Source organism: Cibotium barometz, chromosome 8 (genome assembly GCF_041138505.1).
Source record: "Cibotium barometz isolate CiBa-2024 chromosome 8, ASM4113850v1, whole genome shotgun sequence".
Taxonomy (NCBI): domain Eukaryota; kingdom Viridiplantae; phylum Streptophyta; class Polypodiopsida; order Cyatheales; family Cibotiaceae; genus Cibotium; species Cibotium barometz.
In genome coordinates this window covers 55963731-55985926 of record NC_141053.1, presented here as the reverse complement: position 1 = coordinate 55985926, position 22196 = coordinate 55963731, and the positions used below count along the sequence as shown (strand labels likewise).

General features: G+C 39.0%; 1 protein-coding gene across 1 annotated transcript; it reads right to left on the bottom strand.

Moving 5' to 3' along the window:
* Window positions 1–6050: 6050 nt before the first annotated feature.
* LOC147636439 (uncharacterized) lies at window positions 6051–8185 on the bottom strand. Its single transcript, XM_086801149.1, has 2 exons — window positions 6557–8185; window positions 6051–6468 (listed from the first exon to the last, which is right to left on the bottom strand). The coding sequence occupies exons 1-2, from the start codon at window positions 8047–8049 to the stop codon at window positions 6357–6359; spliced, it is 1605 nt and encodes a 534-aa protein (XP_086657275.1). The 5' UTR covers window positions 8050–8185; the 3' UTR covers window positions 6051–6356.
* Window positions 8186–22196: the final 14011 nt, after the last annotated feature.

Genomic DNA, 22196 nt, shown 5'->3' with positions numbered 1-22196 from the left:
GAATTGACCCAATGGACCATTCTAACTAGCACCAATAGTTGAAACAAGATTACAGAATTGTCCTAGGGCCATTCTTTAATGAACAATGTGCTAAAAGAATGGCCTAATGGCCAATATGCCATCCATAATGTGCTTTAGAATGGCCCTAAGGGCATTCTTTATTGTGAATAGTAGAATAGCCCTAGAATGGTCACATCATGGCCATTCTACCTGCATGATCTTGATATACTTATGCATGCAAGGCGTAGAGAATGGCCCTGGGACCATTCTAGCATGCACCAATATTTGGCACAGGGGGTTATAGAATGGCCCTAGGGCCTGTCTAACATGCACCATGGTTCTTTCATGCATAGTGAGCTTTGGGCTAGCCTACCGTCCATAATGTGCTTTAGAATGGCCCTATGGCCATTCTTTATAACACATTGTGCATGGTAGAATGGCCCTAGGGCCATGCTAAATCACATTATTCTTGCAAGAATAGCACACAATCTTGACAATTTATGCATGCACGAGTAGATTATAGCCATAGGAAAATTCTAACATTCACCTATTGTGGCACAAGGAGGTATAGAATGGCCATAGGGCCATTCTGCCAAATGGACATATAGTAGGTAGAGAATGGCCCTAGGGCCATTCTTCTAAATAGGCATGTTGGGGGTAGAGAATGTACTGTTTAATATGTTTTGATTTTGATTTGATAGCATTGGTAGTAGGGGTATGGTGTAGCATTGACTGCACGGGCTTTGTCGTTGTATATATTTAACGACACTTGGGACTACTTGTTTTTGCAGCCCCAGACAATCAAATAGGTCTATTAAATTCATGTGTTGCACGATATGTGAGAAAGGATGATCCTCTTGGTACCCCCATCTTCCCTATTCCAATTGCTAAGATGTTTGAGATAAATAGTGTAGCATTTATGGTCCATGCATCAACTATACAAGGTGTTGGGCTATTTGTGCACACTCCTCTCACATGAGGTATAATTATTCTGTACTACGGAGGAGATAAGTATTGTCGCAATGATTGGAAGGAGTTGTGCAAGGTGTATCCTAGGGCTTTGAAGCACTCATGTCAAGAGGATTCCAAGGTAGATTGTCCAGATGATATGGTGTATATTGTTGGTGATGTAAAGTATGGAAACGTGGCAGGTTATATAAACAGCTCTCATGGCACAAACATGAGGCCATATGTATGTTACACACTTGTCCTAGAATTACCACCTTAGTGTATAGCAGACATAAATTCCAATTCACTTGAGTATGGCTACATATGTGTTGAGACCTTATGTGACATTCATGTCAAGGAGCAGGCATTTGTTGACTATAAGTTTCTCTGACACTATGTATATTCTAAATTGATAATTGAAAGATTGTTCTGATATGGTTTCATATGAGATTAGATTTGTTTCTTTTTATATGGTGTGTTTAATTATGGTTTCAAATGCAAATTATTTAATTTAAAGATATTGCTTTGAAAAAAAGTAAAGGCTTGAGAAAAATCTTTGTTGATCATTTTTGCATGCACATGTAGAGAATGGCCCTAGGACCATTCTAGAATTCACTAGATGTTAACACAAGAGGGTGGAGAACAGACCTAGGGCCATTCTATCATCCACAATATGATTTGGAATGGCCCTAGGGCCATTCTAAAGCACATCATGGATAGTTAAATGGCCCTAGGGCCATTATTTCAAGCACATTGTATAGGTAGAATGGCCTTGGGGCCATTCTACCATTCACAATGTTAATGTTTTATGTATGCACATGTAGATATTGGCCCTAAGACCATTCTAAAATTCACTAACAGTTGACACGAGAGTAGAGAATGTCCCTAGGGACATTCTTGAAAGCACAATCTGCTTTAGAATGGCCCTAGGGGCCGCTCTATCATGCACAATGTGATTGAAAGAATGGAGCTAGGGACATTATAAAGAACATCATGGATGGTAGAATGGCTCTGGGGCCATTCTTTCAAGCACATTGTGCATGGTAGAATGACCCTAGGGCCATTCTACCATGCACATTCTTGATGTTTTATGCACACTCATGTAAAGAATGGCCCTGAGACCATTCATCTCGATGTTTTATGTGGTGCTTAGTTTTTATGTGATAATGAAGTGTCATTGGTGTTTTAATGTTGCAAATGATATGAACATTATAAAGATTTGAATTGAATAGGAACATCTGATATTCACGATGAAAGATCATTACAAAGATTTAATGTTACAAATGATATGAACATTATAAAGATTTGAATAGGAACATCTGATATTCACGATGAAAGATCATTGCTAAGAATCTTCAACGATATTCCTACATATGAAAATGCTATTGAAGTTGTGGAGTTAGTTTACAGGCAATAATGAGAGTTGTACATTACAAGACATATCTAAGAAATCAATGTTGACTGTGGTGTTGGATTTGAATGGATTGCTTGAAGCTTTGTATTCAACCATCAATGTTGCATCAATCCACTACGTATGGTCCAAATAGATATTTTATACTCCAACCTGGATGTATAAATTTTTGTAGCAGACCCTTTTTGAAAGATGTAATGTTAGGATCTAGTCAACGGCAATGGAGGATAGTGTTTCAAATGGTGAGAGCTTTGCAAAAAAAAGCAAGGAAAATACTTCCTTTATTTGCCATTTGGGGTCAACAAGCTTGTTACACTTATCAGAAGAAGAAACTATTTAGGCTATACAGCACATGTGTCGAGGAGGGAATATTTAAGCCATTGGAGAGAATGTCTTAAGCCTTTGAATGTGATCCCAAGAGGATTGTTCTTGTTGATGATTCTTCGTATAGAGGATCATGTGTTACTCCCGTTAGTAACTGCATCTTCCCATCCAAGTTTGATATAGATAAGAAGAATGACAACATTCTTCTGGGAGAATTATTGCCTTACTTGATGCGGCTTGATGATGCTGAGGATGTACATAGAGTGATTGACTCTAACTGTTATGGCTAGCTCCCAGTGTTGAATGACCAGGAATGGTTTAACCTTGTCAGTGGTGTTATTGATTATTGGAAAACACATGTAGACTTTCTCTTGCAAAGAAATTACATAACATTTTTTAGGGTAATGCAGAAGCAAATTTGGTTGATACCAGTGGTGGTCAAAGAGGTGATAAAGGAGCTATTAGAGTAAAGAGTATGTAAATCCTTAGCTCTAGTTCATCTTAATACATAGGAGATGAAATACGCGATATCTTGCTAAAAGAACATTCGCAAATTTCAAGCATGAAGGCACGAATTGATTTCACTAGCTAGAAGGTTGGGTTGCAAAGGAGGAACTAGCATGAAGGCTTAGTGTGAAGGCATTTATTAATAAATTGATAACGATCATGGTCTCTTGAATATCAACAAGTAACACAAAGGTACCACTCTATTTAAAATTTTCACCGCAAATAGACAATGGCTTATAATGAATCTGCATTCTAACTCAAGCGACTTGTTTCCTACAGGTTTTTCTAGGCTTATGAATTAATAAAAGAGAGTTCTCAAAATGATAATGGCTTGCATCGGATCAAGAACTTTGAACAAAGCTAATACTTGGAAGTTTAGAAGTGTATGGAAAGAAATGTATAGACGTGAACACTCACTGACAGTGTTTGTAAGGTATTTTTCCAAAGGGGGAAAATCATTATGTTACATTACTCCTGATATCTCAAGAAGATTTCCAAAGTATTTAACTTCTCTCTTAATAATGCGTTAAAGTTTATGTTCACGACAATCTTAAACCCTTCTGGTAAGAGTTCTCTTAAACTTTAATGTCTGTTTTGTCGTATTTTATTGGAGTGGATCATAAGTCGGAGTGCATCCTACTCTAAGGGGGCTCCTTTGATTTGAATAGAAGAAGAAAATCTCTTAATGAATGTATGAAAGTTTGTGTTCTCAAAACAACCTTAAATCTCTATGGTAAGAGATGGCTTAAACTATATTATACTTTTTGTAAGTCGGAGTCCATCCTAGTCTAAGGGTGCTCGTTTGATTTGAATATAAGAAGATAATGAAAGTCTCTTAATGAGTTTATTAAAGTAAGTTATGTTCACCGACAACCTTTAATCTTTGTGGCAAGAGTTTTCTTAAACTTTAGTGTACTTTTTGTGGTATTTCATTGCATTGGAATCTGTGTCGGTATGCATCCTACTCTAAGGAGACTCCTTTGATTTCAATATAAGAGTTGTTTAAAAAGGTTCAATTTAAATAAAACAACACCATGTAGCTTATTATATCGAGTCATGTAACACTATTTTAAGCACCATTTATGATCGAGAGACAAAGTATGTAATAGATGTTTACTTGTCAAGAAACACAAAGATGCTTGATGGAGATTTGTACATATCCATAAGGACTATACGTCCGTCATGATTCTCCATAATTGTGTGCTCATTTGAGGCCATGTACAACTTTGGACACATTCTAACATTTTGGATGAGTGATGATCATGTTCTGCGTGTCTTGTTTGCTAGCATTATAGAATGGCCCTAGGACATTTCGACACACCTTGTGCTTCACTAGAACACAGTGCCCATGGTAGAATGGCCCTATGGCCATTCTAGAACCCCTTGCACTTTACAAGAAAAACAATGCGCATGGTAGAGTGGCCCTAGGGCCATTCCATACTCTTTTGCTACATTGGAATAGAATGGTCCAAGAGCCATTCCATGTCCGTTATGCTACATTCAAGAAAGATTGTGTGTGGTAGAACGGCCCTAGGGTCATTCAATAATCTGGCATGCATGGTAGATGTACAATGGCCCTAGTAGGGACATTCTTAACATTCTATTATTATACGTATCTGCTTGTTTCAAACCAAATCTTGTTTGGTAATGTTCCCCTTACTAGCCTAAGAGACAAGTTCTATAAAAACATTGTTGATTTGAACATTTTTTTTAATACACGATTCTATAGATTGAGTGGTCTTATTTCTAATTTCTTGTTGGGGAAAGAAAACTTGCCAATTTGGGGATGGGATTTTTTCCATTTTATCTAATATGGTGTTCACTTTTTGAAATGTCGGCTTTTATGATTTAGATGCAATGCCCCATGAAAGTCTAGTTTTGGTCATTGTGTTTTGAGCACAAATAATCTAGTTAGAATTCTTTATTTTAGTATGTTGAATTATGTCCATTCTAGTAAGGAGTATAAGTTGTTGGTAATGACTTTTAGTAAAATTTGTATGGAACTTTATGTAATTCATGGAGACCAAATTTGACCTCCAATGCAAAAAATGTAGTGTATTTTCATTGGGAATTAATTTTAAGGAGGTAAATGGAGATATATGGAGGGGATTGTAAAATGAGAAAGAAATATTAATTCAAGACAAATCAAACTTCCTAAAGACTTGGGAGAAAACTAAGAAACAAGATGTACACCGCTTTTCAGACTTATAAAAAGCAATAATGGGATGTGGACTTGGGTGTTGATTGATATTAAGCAAGTGGTTAAGTGGAGATGGGTGAAAAGAAAATCACTTTATTCTTTTGAAAAATCTTGGTTGCTAGATGTATCTCTATATTAGATGAAGGAAGAGTTTTACGGGGCTGCTACGTGGCAGTATGGTAAGAATTGGGAGGTTCGAGACGCAATTTGGAGGTTCAAGGAGAGGTAGGCTCCGACCCATCGAAGACAGGTGAGTGGGGTGAGGTTACTGGTAAATAAGGAGAGAGAGAGAGAGAGGGGCACTATTAGCACTTTCATATACCACTTTCTTTGCCAACCATAGTTATCTTACTCCCAATCACTGTGTTAAGCAATCACTGTGTTAAGCAGATTACAAATTTGGTCCCATCTCTCTTCCTCCCAAACAAAAGATACCCCAATTGCATGGCAGCTATCAGCTTATAAAAATAAATATCTATTGTTCAAAGAAAAAGGAATATCCTTACGATCTCTTCATGTATTTACACTTAAATCTCTCCTCCATTGCTGCGTTCCATCTTGGCAAATAAAAACCATCTTTGTTTTATTCTGGAATAAACTAAAACTAAAACTAGCTTCGACCAGCAACCAGTGTTCACAGAAAACCGAAAACCTGCAAAGTATATTATATACAATGGCACATGTAAGTTTTATTTCCTAACGTCTGAAAATTCTACGAAATTTTAGTCATTAACATTATATTTAAGCTTGTAAAATCTACAAATTCTCAAGAAAAAAAAAGGGTCCGCGTTTTGTGAACTTTCGTCTGTGCCAATAATTATTATCTGTTCACAGGCGCGAAATTTGAAAATCATTCATTTTTCTCTGTTTCTTTGGAGCTTGTGCTGGAAACAAATTATGTCTTTTGAAGTTGGAAAAAGAAGAAATATTGTTACAAAGCCAGATAGCGCGCGCGCGCGCGGTCTCTCAACCTCCCTTGGGCACTCCAAATCCCAGAAACAGGGATATTACGATAAGCAACAGCAACACAAAACGCCCCCTTGGCGCTAACGCTGCCTCTGCTCTCCTCGTCGCATCCCTAGTGTGTGTAACAGGCTTTGCGTTAGTATGGTCTTTTTTAGCAACAGCTAAGAAAGCCTTTTTCATAGAATCAAAAGAATACATACCTTTGCGTAGCACCATAGCGATGGCGCCAAGCCATGACGGGAGGTAGAAAGCCAAACAGGAAACAATTGGCATACACTCCTGCAAAGCCTAGAGCACTTGCAAATGCACCAGGATGTAGGATGGACATAAGAGCTGGTGGGCCAAGAGCCGCAAGCAGCACCCAAACGCTGCTGCTGCTACCCCTTAATGCCTTCTGCATCGGCTCCGAACTCACATTGTTGAGAGCTTTAGCACCCACTGCAGGAGGGAAACCAAGGCCTTTCCTCATCAACCTTGGACCTGAACTTGAAGAAACACGAAACAATGCCAAGGTATCTAAGAGTTGTTTGGGGAAGCTCAGAGCATAGCCAATTAAGGTGGTGCCAAGGGCCGAAAATGCGAATGCTTGCACCGCAGGACCCGAAAAAGAGCTCACAGAGAGGAGAAGCCTTATGGGATCAACTGAGCTTGTTGTCATCCCCTTGGCCAGGCCCAACACAACTGCATTCCAAGCAAGTACCATCACCAAAGGTACCAGTCCTGCACACAAGATTGCTCGGCGTGTTTCTTGCGGCCTCCCTATGACCTTGCAGACTACAGGGGTGATGACATGAAACCCTAAGGTGAGAACTGTTACAGGAATAGCTGGCAGCAGAGCTTTTGCAGACCACTGGCCAATTTTCCATGTGCCCAAGAATGATCCTTGACTAAGGCATGTGCCCATTGCTAGTAAACACGCTATGGAGACCAGCATGATGACACAGAGAGCTTGATTTGCACTGTCGATCATCTTGAAAGAGGAGCATGACACCAAAGCTGCCACCAGAGATGGAGAAAGGAGGGGATGGAGGGGGGATGGCAAAAACGGCATCCATTCCTGGACGATGGACCCTAGGCCAGCTATGCAGGCCACAAGGAGGGCATAATTGAGCATGGCATAGATGATAGCCACCACTCGCCCCGCTGTGCGTCCGAGGGTATGCACTGCCAAGCCTGTGAAGCTCACCTCCTCGACATTGTGCTCTGCCATCATGCTAAAAGTGAGCTCTGCTACAAGCAAGATGGATCCAATCACATACACCCAGCATGCAAGGATGGTTATGGTGGATGGCAGGAGCCCTGCTGAGAGAGTCGCCGCCGGCAAGCCCAGGATGCCCGGGCCAACGGCGGTTCCAATGATCAAGCCCATGGCAGCCACGAGTTTGTTATGTTGTGAGTCTTCTGCTAGACTTTTCGTGGTTGCTTCTTCATGAATGTTCTCTTGGGGTAGGGCAGGGGCAACATGTTCAGCAATGTTAGTGAAGATGTCAGAGGAGCTGTAGCAAGAGGGGGGGCTCTTGGTGCGTGTGGACCTGGAGCCATGTGAGAGAGGTGGAGGGGAAGAGGGAAAGGGGGGGAGGGAAGCTTTGGGCGGCTGAGGTAAGATGTGGGGTTTGGCAGTGATGATGAAAGCGGAGTATTTGTTGTGAGATTCATGCAAGGGGGAGAGAGATGGAAGGGCAAGTCTGAGCATTGTATATCGTGTGTGTATGTATGTGGGAGAGCGAAGGGAAGATGACCACAGTGAAGCCTACAAGGAGCAAAAAGAAAAGCAGGACTCTTGCTGTCCTCCTCCTCAGTAAGTAGGAGGAAGGCAAAGTTGTGGTGGGCAAGAAGAAGCAGGACGACTATTATCATTCTGATTTTATATTTTGTAAAAGCAAGATATACTGGGCCTTTCCCACGGTCTGGGAAGGACCACTTCCACGGACGCACCCCACGTGCGATTTGCGCGATCTGGGGACCTTTTTGTCCCCACAAGCTAGTGGCGGCGTCCTCCCCTGTCTTGCACGTGCCTATACGCACGACTAAAATCTCGTCTACCTGAGGCCCGTATGATGTATCCCGAGAAACTCCACTTCACAAATCAATTTGCTAATCTTCTACTCCTTATTAAACACAACTTACTTCCTCTCCAAGTGGCCAAACATGAGACAAAAAAAAAAGACTTTTTGGATTTTGCTCTTAGAAAGGTTTTTTTTTTTGGGTTGTATGGCCTGGCGGCTGCAACAACATACCTACTTGTCGCTTTGAAAAGAGAGGCATTTCCCTAGTTTTGTTTGCTAGTCCCTTATGTATTTCCCTAGTTTTGTGGGACTTGGTCTGTGTGGCATTCGTCTCTAGCTTTTCTTATTGACATTTTCTTTGTTGTTTTCTTAGAAGATGATGGTGCAAGGTGATTAAAGAGCACACTAGTCACTATTGTGGAACACAAACCCCTCTTCACTTGCTTAGTTCAACGGCTCACTCAAATTGGCTTGTGTGGGATGCAACTCTTAAACTCGTGGATCAAGGAAATCTTCATCGTTCATCTCCTCGCCCACATGCAAAGTGCATTGAGAGAGCTCAAGTTTTGCAGGTTAAATGTGTAAAACTTCTTAGAGCAATTCAAATATATAATGGGAGTTTGTTGTTGGAGCGTTTAAGGGCTATAGATTTCGAGCATGATGTGCTCTCACGAGGCTTATTTTCACGCCAATGCAAGCCTCATATTACGAAGTTCAAATTCCTTACACAATTGAGGGCAGTTGCTCTTCAAACGAGAGGACTGTTTATAGGTATGAAATTTAGTATATTTTATATGCTCAATATTTTGGAAAGAATATATGCTCGAGCAATATGTGTGCAGAAGCCAACCCCGAAGACGAATGTGCGAGCAAATCATTTGAAAATTACACAAGGAGCACTTTAGTTTGATTAATTTATTTAAAGTTACACAAGGTGCAAATGGTGAGTGTGTGTGTGTTTGTACAAGCCTATCAACATTTCATATTGGGATTAATTATTGAGGTGTAACAATTAATTGGAACAACTAATATGTTTACATTTGTAAGATAGGTAATGAGCAGTGTGAGTGTGTCGCATGTGGAGGATCCTATTTTGTGTCAACTTGAATTATTATTTCATATGGTTATTTTATGTCAGGGTGCCATGATCTTGATGTTTATATTTTATCTACCTCTTTTGTGTATGAATGTTGACACTTAAATTGTATGTGCACGTTAATAAAGTTTATGGTGGAAGGCACATAGGTGTAAATAGGATAAGTGCCTTGCTAATTTTGTAAAAGGAAAAACCCATCTTGTAAGTGCACTCTATTATTAGCTGAAGGGCTAAATTTTGGAACATGATTAAAATACCCATGTTGTGGAGAGAGACTCACGAATGGGGGGGAGGGAGGGAGGGAGATTAAACTGAATCTTGTGTCGTATTCTTGTGGCTTTTCTCTCTCTCTTATTTGCATGTGTTTTAATTATCTTTCATATACTATGGCAATTGGTGATTGAAAGGTATTTGTTGAATTAAATTTATATGGAAAATTGACTTGGAGTAAAGATCTGTTTCACCTCAAGATTGAAATTTGACTTTTAGAAAAGGCGAGTGACGGTGAGCTCTAATGTGGTGCTTGGACACGCTTTTATTGCATTGCTTACCATAGTTCTTTTGGCTTGAACATGCTATTATTGCATTGCTTATCACAAATCTTTTAGAAAAGGCAAGTGTCGGTGAGCTCCAACATAGCACTTGAACATGCTCTTATTGCATTGCTTCTCTTATCACAGTTCTTTTGGCCTTTGAGTTCGTCCTCCTTCAAATGCACAATGAGTAAGTGGCCTTACTTGACTTTATTGTAATTCACACATTTAAAATCTCTTTTTATGGTAGATTGTATTAACCTCCTCTTTATTGTAATCCACACATTTAAAGTGTCTTTCCATGGTATACTGTGTTAGACTATGTCTTTCCATGGTAGACTATGCTTATCATAGTTCTTTTGGCCGTTGAGGTCGTCCTCCTTCAAAGGCACAATGAGTGTGTGGCCTTACTTTGACTTTATTGCAATCCACACATTTAAAGTGTCTTTCCATGTGTTAACCTCATGTTAAACAATGCTTGAATGAAATTTAACCTCATGTTAACAATGCTTGAATGAAATTAGTTTCCCATAAGGGCAGTCTTGACCGTGGCCATAAAAAATCTACCCAACAATCGATTTTATTTGTAAAATTGTAAAATTCTTAGCCATTAAGGTTAAGTAAAATTTAATAAAGTTTTTTTGCAATGTCACTTATTGAAAATACACTAAAGGATGGCTTTTTTCTAGCATTGGCATTACATATGACTTTTTAAGAGCTCATTTCTTGCCTAAAGCAATGTTTATACGTTGGTTGTGATAATAAATGTTGATAATATTTCCCTCCTTTATCTCATGGTTGTTTTTACTCTTCTCTACCGACTAAGTGTTTCGTGTGTGTGTGTGTGTGTGCGTGCGTGTGCACGCGCACACGTAAATCATTGTGAGTTTTGCAACTTGGATTTAATTTTTAAGACCCTTAAAGATTAGTCTTTTTAGAAAAAGTTTTTAAAGTGGCCTTTTGATACTCTTTTAAGTCATGAGCAATTCAATTGTATCTTCTACACGCATTTGTCAACTTCGACATAATTTTTTTATTTTCTCAATAAAATTATATTCATGTTTTTTTTAATGCAAGGTCACTTTCATTGGAAAAATATATTCTTAGATACGTAAAACAATGGTGTGTATCTTTCACATTTGAACATACACTTTTCCATTCCTAAATCATTTAAGTTGGGATTGGTTTGTGAAACTTTTAAGCCACTTTTATGGCTTTTTGTACCAGTCTTTAGACCTTTATTACTATTTTGAGTGACATATTTATAAACACTAATAAATGTGCATTACTTGCATACCTCTTATAGAAGTTAAAAAAAATACAGCTTACATAAAAGATTTGGGAAGGTCAACTTCCATTTGGATTGAATTATAAAGGCTCTCTCCATGTTACCAAACAAGAAGCAAAAACAAATAAGGAGACATGTTGGATTGATGACTTGTTTTACTTGAATGATATTAGATAAACACAATATAACTATGAAGGTATGAATGTATAAAGGTCACCTCAATACTTGCACTTAATAGAATGTGTGGGTCAAAATTTACTTGGTTATGAGTATTTCTTCCATACCCTAAAAACCTATAAAGTATATAGGCATGTTGTTCTCATCCTTCAAAACATACAATGGTATCTCAAACATCCCTAATCAACCATAGAGTGGACTTTCTAACATCCCTCTTGTGCTTGGGTTTACACTTGCACGTTTACTTATATGAGTTGATGGGGTTTACACTTGCATGTTTACTTATATGAGTCGATGAGGCCTAGACATAAGGGTGGAAAAATTGCTTAGGCATCCACCAAGCAGCATCTCTAGAGTGAATGTGCAATGAATGTATGGATAGAGAGCTTTTACCTAGCACTGACTATAAATGGTAAATATATAAATGGTTGATATTGTGATTGTCGAATTTCTCAATGTCATTATCGTCGAATACCAATATGTTAATGAGAAATTTAATTCTTATCATCAAATTCCTTAATATCTATATCGTGCCATACAAGTATGCGCATACCAGTATGACATCAAGAAAAAAGTATAATAAGAAATCTTAATGTCTAAAAGTTTCTCTCAATGTGAAAGGACAATAAGTAGCATACACTCATCAGTGCCAAGTGAGATATATGTACGTCATTATCTAACAAGACTTCAAAGCTTTGTACTCGAGTCTTGATGGTGGTAAATAATGTTCCAACATTCTAACATATATCTTCTTCCTAATCTAAAGAATATACACCAGACATCAAACTACCATGTTTGAGTTTTTGTTTAGTCTCTAAAATAGTTTTTTTAATGTTTGGATGCATATATACATATATAGACAAAAGTCATTTACTATGGTCATTCTAAGTCTATCCTTGGCAAGGAAATTCACATGTAGTATTTTATAAAGTTTCTAGAGTGTTTCTAGCTATCTTTTATGGTTTTTCCCTCTTACTTGGCAAGGGTAGAACTAATGTCAATGCTCTAGACTTTGCCTTCAAGATTTCATTGACAATTTCTCTCTTGCTCTTGAAAAGAGTGTCAGAGTCTATTTAATTTAGATGAATCGTAGCGTATCCTCTGAGAAGGTATTACTAATACTTCTTGTTTTTCTCATCATTTAATGGAAATATTAAAAGATCTACATGTCTAAGATAGTTATGTGTGATACAAAGAATGGATAGATGGTTGATGGGCTGCATAATTGTAACAATCCATGAAAAACATGTTATGTTCTTTGATTTGGTTAATTGATTATATTGAGAAATGCAATGTGTGAGGGTGCAACATGTGTAGATCAAGGGGAGGAGCATGCACATTAGAAAAATAATAGACTAAGGGTCTAATGCGAAAGATGGAATTGATGGTGAAGTCAAAGGTCAAAAAAGGTAGCACAAGGAAAGTGCAAGGAGGCACATGTAGTGTGAGCATTTATTGGCACATGGAAGGCACACGGATGCACACAAGGCATGATTTGGGAGCTCCATGAGAGCTATAAAAGGATGTACTTGGATCAATTCTAATGGAAGATGATTATTGTGTCTTTTGCCTTGAGTTAATCCATTGTTAATTACATCATTTATCAAGCCTTCTAGTTCTCTTAATCACTTGTGTCACATTAAAAAAATATAGGGTTGATTAGTTTTTATCCCCTATAAACTAGCCTAGATCCATGTTTTCCAACAAATTATGCTAGATACGAGGAATAAGATTTAATTCATTCACATGTATTGTTACGTCATCACCATTAGTTTAAACCAAAGAAAAAAACTATCTTTTAAAGAGGTCAATAAACTATAACATAGATTTAACTAATCCTTGTTTATAATTAATCTTATAATTGAAAGAACCAACAAATAAACATTTTCCAATAGAAAGCTATACTAATAGAAAACTCCTTGATTTAGTACTTCAAATTTGAAGTTTGGGCAATGATGTCTCCAATAGAGAGTGTGAGGGATTTTGTAACATGAGGCAATGAAACATAAACACTGTAAAATATTGGCCTTTTGAGCCCTTAAAATAAACACATGTGTTGTGCTAAGGTGTATTGCAATTTCACAAACACAATGCAATCATCACCAATAAATCCATATTGCCACCAATAAACCCATATCTTGTTTAGCAATATTAGCCTTTCAAACCCTTGAAATCAACACGTACAACATGCTAAGTTATATTACACTTTTACAAACATAAAATGTAATCACTACCAATAAATCCGTATATGTGCACGCACATTTGCTCCCTATGTGCACATAACTCAAGGGTCACTTTTGGAGCTAAACATCCCTTAGATCATAAATCCAAATAAGAAGTTAATGATTTAAAAAAATTAAAGAGTACATTAAATAGTAGGTTCTCCTTCAAAAAGGCTTAGAAGGGCTTGAACCAATTAGATGAAAATGGGAGTAACACATAGTAAACTAAAAAAAGTTGTGCCACAATGTTATCAAGGTGATTTTTGGTCTTTAATTCCTCTCAATTGGTGGTGCTAGAGGAGGTCTTGAATAGCTAGGATTCAAGACTATATATTAGTCTTTCCTCATATTAAATCTTCGCTAGAGGATACCTCTAACACCTCCAAATCACTCCTCAAAAGTGCTTGAAGAGAGGTAATTTGCGGCTAACTATTGGATGTGTACACCTAGAGGTGATTCTAAGGCTTCATAATTTCTTGTACGATATGCGGAACCTAGATCTTAGCATCTAGGCTTCAATAGTGTAGTAAGGGCTAGTCATATACTAGTTGTCCCTCTTTTGCCCCTCCAACTACCCCTCTAGAAATGGGTCCAGAGATGAATGCTTTGCATTTTCTACAATGATGGTATTTTGAAAAAAAAAACATAGTGGAAACTTGGGATTTTCACACCTTGAATAAGACCTTTTTTCAAACCTTATAAATAGTACATAGCTTAATAAAGTGCTTGATTACTCTTAAATGATATTTAAAAAAAGTAAACTTATTGGGAAGAAAATCATGAGTAGGCCATTTTTCCTTGAGATTTGGGCTCTCTTTTTTGCTCACCAAAAGCTATTTTTGGCATGGATAGATTGCTCTTGATATTATTAAGCCTATACTAGAATTATCTTGTGAAGAGATGGAGGTTTGAGCTTAAAGTGCTTGATTAATCTTTAATAAGATTTAAAAAATGTGATCCTACTGGGAAGAAAATGTAATCCTACTAGTAAGATTCAAAAAACGTAATCCGACTAGGAGAAAAACATGAATAGGCCATTTTTTCTTGAGATTTGGGCTCTCTTTTTTGTACATCAAAAGAAGATTTTTTTGGCATGGATAGATTGGTCATGATATTACTAATTAGCTTGTGAAGAAATGAAGGTTTGCTTTTTATTCTCCTTTTCGTTTCACAAGAAGAGGCTCCTTTTTGGAGAAATAATGACATGTCCATGAGCTTATTCCATTGCTTTAAGCTAATATAGAAGCCTTTGCTATTAGCTTTACTAAAGGTTCTTCTTTGCTTTTTATTCTCCTTTTCGTTTCACAAGAAGAGGCTCCTTTTTGGAGAAATAATGACATGTCCATGAGCTTATTCCATTGCTTTAAGCTAATATAGAAGCCTTTGCTATTAGCTTTACTAAAGGTTCTTCTCTTTGTTTATCTTTGCCTAAGGGTCCAAAGTAAAAGTCCATGATCTTATTCCATTGCTTTAAGCTAATATAGAAGCCTTTAGCTTTACTAAAGGTTCTTCTCTTTGTTTATCTTTGCCTAAGGGTCCAAAGTAAAAGTTTATTGTCTTAAATTTTGTGAGTACTACACATCACAACTGCAAGTTTTTTTTTGAATTCTCTCAAACTTTTAAATTATGTATAGAATACAATTTATTTTTCTTACCTTCTCTTTGTTATTTATCACACTTTGTCCTTCATAAATCCTGAAGTTTGATTTTTATCTTCCCCATGTGAGTGTACTAAATCTCTGATACCACTAAAACATCATTGGAGTTGAAAGAAATATTAATATATAAATCAAAACCATAGATAAGAGATTTGATTTAAAAATATAAAGAAAGAACAATACAAGATCACTGGGTATAATATTCTCCCTATGCGTGAGTTGTTCCATCTCATAGAGAAGAGATTTAATAATAAAAAAATACAAAGAAGGAACAAGACAAGAGAATTAGATACAATCTTTCTCCCCTCTCCCCCCTAACATTGTTGAGATATCGAGATCAACTAGTGCTACGGACATTGATAACTCGCCTAGGTGATAGCTTCCACACTTATGCCACTGGTAGGGTGGGTGAGATTATCCAACCACCAGTCGATGAGAGGATATGTGACACCCATATTTAGATTACTAGAGTATGACATAGTTATAGCACCATCTTATATAGTCGTGCACATTATGGACCGACCATTGTATGCAATTTAGATTACTAGAGTATGACATAGTTATAGCGCCATCTTATATAGTCGGGTTCACATTATGGACCGACCATTGTATGCAATTTAGATTACTAGAGTATGACATAGTTATAGCGCCATCTCACATAGTCGGGTTCACATTATGGACCGACCATTGTATGTTATAAGTAGGAGAATACTATTCCTTATAGTATGTGCTCTTATCACTAAAGCAGGAGCTGCATAATGTGACCAGATGAAAGCTGAGTAGAAATGATTACTTAGTGAAGGTTAAAGGGCTTGCAAATGCCCTTGCTTCTATTGGATCAATGATGATATAATGTTCATCTTTGGAAAAGAATATAATCAACTTTCCTAATTTTTCAGCAATTGATTGCTCTGCTCCTCATCCACCATGAAAAGATGAATATTGGGGTAGCTTCATCCTGTGGAAATGTAAATAAACAGGCCTTCTACTCACATATAGATAGAGGTAGAGGCAGGTCAGTTCTAAAGGATGAGGTGGTGGGGTAGGTTTTGAAATCAAAACCAGCAGAGCAAACAACAACAAGAAAATCAATCTCATACAGATACAAGAGAGGCCACTCTAGAGGTAGGGGGAGCCAAAGAGGACAAAGTGGTTGGCAAAGAAATCAAATGAAAATAGTATAGAGTGTTATTACTGTGAAAAAATAGGGCACATTACAAAGGACTACTATTAAAAGCATAATAATAAAGTTACAACAAGGTAACTAAGCATCATCAAGCAAACAGAGTGATGACAAAAGTTAGCAAGTAGCATATGCTCAATTCTACAAAACAAGAGATGTGTTAGGATTTGGAGATGTTTGGTATGTGGATTTTGGTGCCTCTAACCACATGACCAGTCATGGGTGAGTGGTTTAGAGACATGCAAAAAATAAAAAATTCAGGTTATGTAGAAACACGTGATGATACTCTGTACCCCATTGCACATGTTGGTAAAGTACCATTATCTATGTAAGTGTTGGAATTAGGGTTGCAGGAAAGCACACAAAGCTTGGAGAAGAAGAAGCAAGAATGCACACAACACAAAGTGTATTAGATTGTGTCAATGTACACAAGATAAGTTAGCCCTAGAAGGATGGGCGTATATACAAGCCGGGAGAAAAAACCTCCTAAAGAGGGAAAAAGTGCCCCGGCGGTCCTAAGTGTGTTCACACACATCACTGCCTATATATATATGGCAACATATCCCTCCTGGGAGTGATGGTGTGAATGAGAGCTGGCACTCATGTATAGGGGAGTGCCATGCCCGAAGTAGATCAGTCCACAAAGGGGAGCAAGCCCAAAGCTTTGCAGAAAGCTTTGAACTTCTCACGAGGAAGCGCCTTTGTGAAAAGATCGGCGAGGTTGTCCTGTGTTGGCACATAGGCCAAGCAGATCTCTCCTGCTAAGAGTCTCTCCCTGACATAGTGATAATGCACCTCAATGTGCTTTGTGCGAGCATGAAAAACTGGGTTTCTCGCAACTGCCAATGCACTCTGACTGTCAGTGAAGATAGAGGTGGCAGACTCCTGTCCAACACCCAAGTCAGCCATAAGCCGTCTGAGCCACACACACTCAACCGTAGCTGTGAAAGCTGCCCTGTACTCAGCTTCACAACTAGAAGTGGCCACAGTAGGTTGCTTCTTGCTCAACCAAGATATGCATGAGCTACCGAGCATGAAACAAAAACCACTTGTGGACACTCTTGTGTCATAGCAACCAGCCCAATCTGAGTCCGAAAAAGCATGTAAATCTGGCGGCAACGATCCCCCCTTGGGATAAAATAACCCAAGATGTATGGTGCCACTCAAGTAGCGAAAGATGCGTTTAACTGCCCTCCAATGCTGAGACCCTGGGCTATGCATAAACCTGCTCACCTGTGAGACTGCAAACTGAATGTCCGGCCTCGTAATGCATACATAAATGAGGCAATCAACAGCTGTCTGATAGAGTGTGACATCAAAGTGATCTCCAGCATCATGAAGACTCAACTTCAAACCTGTCTCCATTGGAGGAGCAATAGGCTTGCAGTCTTTAAGGCCAAATCTCCACAACAATGTCTCAATATACTTTGTCTGACACAAAGCAATACCTCCATCACACTGCTTAAATTGTATCCCCAAATAATGATGCAAATGCCCCAAATCTGACATCTCAAAAGAGGCATTCAAGTCAGCCTTAAAATCAGCAATATGACTCTCATTTGGTCCTGTGAGCAGCATGTCATTGACATAGAGAGCAATGATTAGATGTACATCATCCACACGTTTAACATACAAAGTGCTTTCTGTTGGACTATTCTGAAAACCATGTGCAGTCAAATATGCATGTATCTGAAAACCATGTGCAGTCAAATATGCATGTATCTTTTCATACCAAGCTCGTGGAGCTTGCTTTAAACCATATAAAGCCTTTTTCAACCTGCACACTTTGTTTTCCTGCCCTCTTTGAACAAAACCATGAGGCTGCGATACATACACCTCCTCATGCAAATCTCCATTCAAGAATGCAGTCTTTATGTCCAACTGATGTACATTCCAACCATTATGAGCTGCCAATGCACAAATGCTACGAATGGTAGTCATACAACAAGTGGGAGCAAAGGTCTCATCAAAATCAATGCCCTTTTCTTGAGCATAACCCTTTGCAACAAGTCTAGCCTTATAGCGATCAACACTGCCATCTGGCTTTTGTTTCAACTTAAAAACCCACTTACATCCAATGGCCTTTTTACCAATAGGCAAATCACACAAAGACCATGTACCATTCTTCATTATAGCATCATATTCACTTTGCATTACAGCCAACCAATTTTTTGAACTTTGTGCCTCATTAAATGAAAGAGGTTCTTCCTCTTCACACATACTAGACACAGCCAAAGCATAACAATCTGATGTATAAGAGGCATGCTGAAAACCTGAACGAGTACGACTAGTCATAGGTGCATCAATCTTACTATCACGCAAGGTTTGCACCAGCCATTTTGGCATACCTCTAGCCTGCTCATTTTCAGCCCTATCCTCATGAATTACATCCTGTAAATCTGCATCAGAAATAGGCTGATCTATGATGTCATTTGAAATCTGCATAGGTTGAATATTTGCCTCATTAGGACTTACATTTGAATTCCCACCTGTAAAGAGAGGCAACAACGTATCAAATACAGCCCGTGAGCTCACACCTGTCTCTTTGGTACATGATAACAAAGGTTGCACAGCATCTTCCACAAAAACAACATCTCGACTAATCAAGATACGCTTTGACTGTGGATGATACAATCTGTAACCCTTGCTCTCAGCACTGTAACCAACAAAAATGCATTTGACAGCCTTATCATCCAATTTTCTGCATTGTTGCATAGGCACTAAAGCATAGGCCAAGCAACCAAAGACACGCAAGTGACCAATAGAAGGCTTCCTGCCATGCCAAGCTTCGTATGGAGTAATAGACTGCAAGGCCTTAGTGGGACACTTGTTGAGTACATATGCAGCACACATGACAGCCTCAAGCCAAAATGCATGTGGCAAAGCTTGGCTCTTGACCATACATCGTGCCATCTCCATAAGTGACCAATTTTTTCTCTCAGCAACACCATTTTGCTGAGGGGTATACGGCACTGTACATTGGTGTTTTATCCCACGACTAGCCAGAAATGCATCAAACTCTTTAGACAAGTACTCCCCTCCTCAATCAGAACGGAGGGTGCCCACAGTACAATTGGATACATTTTCAACTATAAGAAAAAACTGTTTGAAGCACAAAAACACTTCGGACTTTGCCTTCAGTGGATATACCCATGCATGCCTTGAGTAATCATCAATGAAAGTCACGAAGTACAAGTGTTTACCAAATGACGGAGTTTGCATAGGCCCACATACATCACTATGTACAAGTTGCAATTTGCGAGTGGCCCGCACAGAACCATCCTTTGGAAACGCGGAATGCTGCATTTTGCCCAAAATACAGCCTTCACAAACATGTTTCAATGGTGCCTCAAGAGGGGGCAATGAAGCAACCATATCAAATTTCTGCAAACGCAGCAAACTAGCAAAGTTCAGATGACCAAAACGAGCATGCCATAGTTTTGCATCTGAAACTGCCTTTTCATCAGAAACTGCATTTGGTGAATCTTCCACACACTTGTCATAAGAATTGAACCTATACAGCCCACGAAACAAGGTGCCAGATGCAATAATCGTATCACCAGAAGCCAAATCATGAACAGTACATCTGTCATCCACAAATTTGACTATAAATCCAAGTCTAGCCAAGCGTAGAGACAGACAATAGATTCTTCTTTATCCCTGGCACATACAAAGCATCTGAAAGTGTGAAAGCGCTGCCATTTATAGCAATAAGCATAATTTTACCAATGCCCTTCACTGGGTAAGAAGCATTATTGGCACATGTGACAGTATTCCCATTAGAGATAGCCTCAAGACAAGTGAACATATCACGATGTGAGGTAATGTGCTTTGTAGCATCGTGAACATATCACGATGTGAGGTAATGTGCTTTGTAGCACCACTGTCAAAATACCAAACATGAGAGTCAACCGAAACTGCCAAACATGCATCATGTATAGATGGGTCATACTTGCAATACACGCTAAACGCCCATTCTGTATCCTGCACAACATTTGCAGAATCTGCATTTGTAGAAGCATCCGCTATTGTGGCTGCATTTGACTCTTTCTTCTTTGCCTCTTTAGCCTTTAGCTTAGGGCAATTCTTAATGACATGATCATTTGCCTTACAATAGTTGCACCTGGTCTTTTTCTTGCCTTTATCAAGAGCCTTCTCAGACTTATTGTTGCTACCTGTGGAAGGAGAAGAAGTTGCAGACCTACTAACAGGAGAAGAAACAGTGGAAGGGGCTGCCTTACCACTTCTTCTCTGTTGTTGTTGCTGGGCAGCAATAAATGCTTGATCAACTGCATGCTACCTGGCCCTGTTTTGCCTGGACTGCACTTCTTGCAAGAGCTTGTTGACTAAAGTATCATACTTGACAGCATCAGGTCTGTCCTCAGTAAGAAGCCTCCACGTGGAAGCAAAAGTCTGATATGTCTTAGGTAAAGCATCAAGAACAGTCTGCACAAGAGAATGATAAGGAATAATCTCACCTGCAGAAATCAACTGTTCTTTGAGATCTTTAATCTCAGCAAGAAAAACATTCATGTCATCATCTTCCTGCATAATCTTCAATTCTAGCTCTTTACGCAGGTAAGAGATTTTTACCTCGTTCGACCTGCATACAAACCAGCTAGAATATCCCAAGCCTATTTTGCTGTTTTAGCTGAACGAATATGTGGGGTGATGCTACGTTTGACAAAAAGTGCAATCAAGGCATGAGCCTGCGCATCTTTACCATCCCAACGAGCTTGTTCAGCAGTGGGTAAAACAGCAGCAACAGTAGAGCTGCTAGATCCTGCAACATCCTCAACAGATCCTACATCCACAGAACCTGGACGTACATCCATATCCTGCACAATGTTCCACACTCCTTTTGCAACCAAAACATGCTGCATCATGTATGCCCAAAGTGGGTAGTTGCTGTCTCCATCCAGTTTGTCTTCAGCAGACAACATACGAAATACATCATTACTGTTATCAGCCATGGCCACTGACTGAAACTGATGCAAAAGCTACCTGTAATGAAGCAAAGACTGAATAGAAGACAACTTGTGCTATGTAGCACGGTCCACAATAGAACACGTATGCCTGTTTTGCAAAAAACTGCACTGTCAAAATTTCTGCAGAAAATGACGAAAAACACCTGTGCAGAACTTGAAATGCAAAAACGGAGCCCGAAACGACCTCAGATGCAAATTCTGAGAACGCAAAGCCCTACGGGCATATTTGTAGAGTATAGAGACCTGCAAGCGCTCGTGAAAGCTCACCTCAATCGGAGAACGTGAGTCGGAGGGTGCTGGCGGTGTAGCCCTCGAAGCCGATGCCTGCTCTGATACCAATTGTTGGAATTAGGGTTGCAGGAAAGCACACAAAGCTCGGAGAAGAAGAAGCAAGAATGCACACAACACAAAGTGTATTAGATTGTGTCAATGTACACAAGATAAGTTAGCCCTAGAAGGATGGGCGTATATACAAGCCGGGGGAAAAAACCTCCTAAAGAGGGAAAAAGTGCCCCGGCGGTCCTAAGCGTGTTCACACACATCACTGCCTATATATATATGGCAACAGTAAGTTGGCAAAATGAAGTACTTGGAAGTTGTTGTGGCCTTATGGAAGGCAAGGCTCCCCCTATCATATTAATCCTCCTCTACATATTCAGGTCCTATATCAAGCTCTCGGGTATACGGAG

Bases quoted from the DNA above. Each gene is read 5' to 3' on its own strand.
- LOC147636439 (XM_086801149.1), bottom strand. From the start codon at position 8,049: ATGCTCAGACTTGCCCTTCCATCTCTCTCCCCCTTGCATGAATCTCAC. The intron at 6,469-6,556 runs GTATGTATTCTT...TACACACACTAG, and splicing joins CGCTATGGTGCTACGCAAAG to GGATGCGACGAGGAGAGCAG.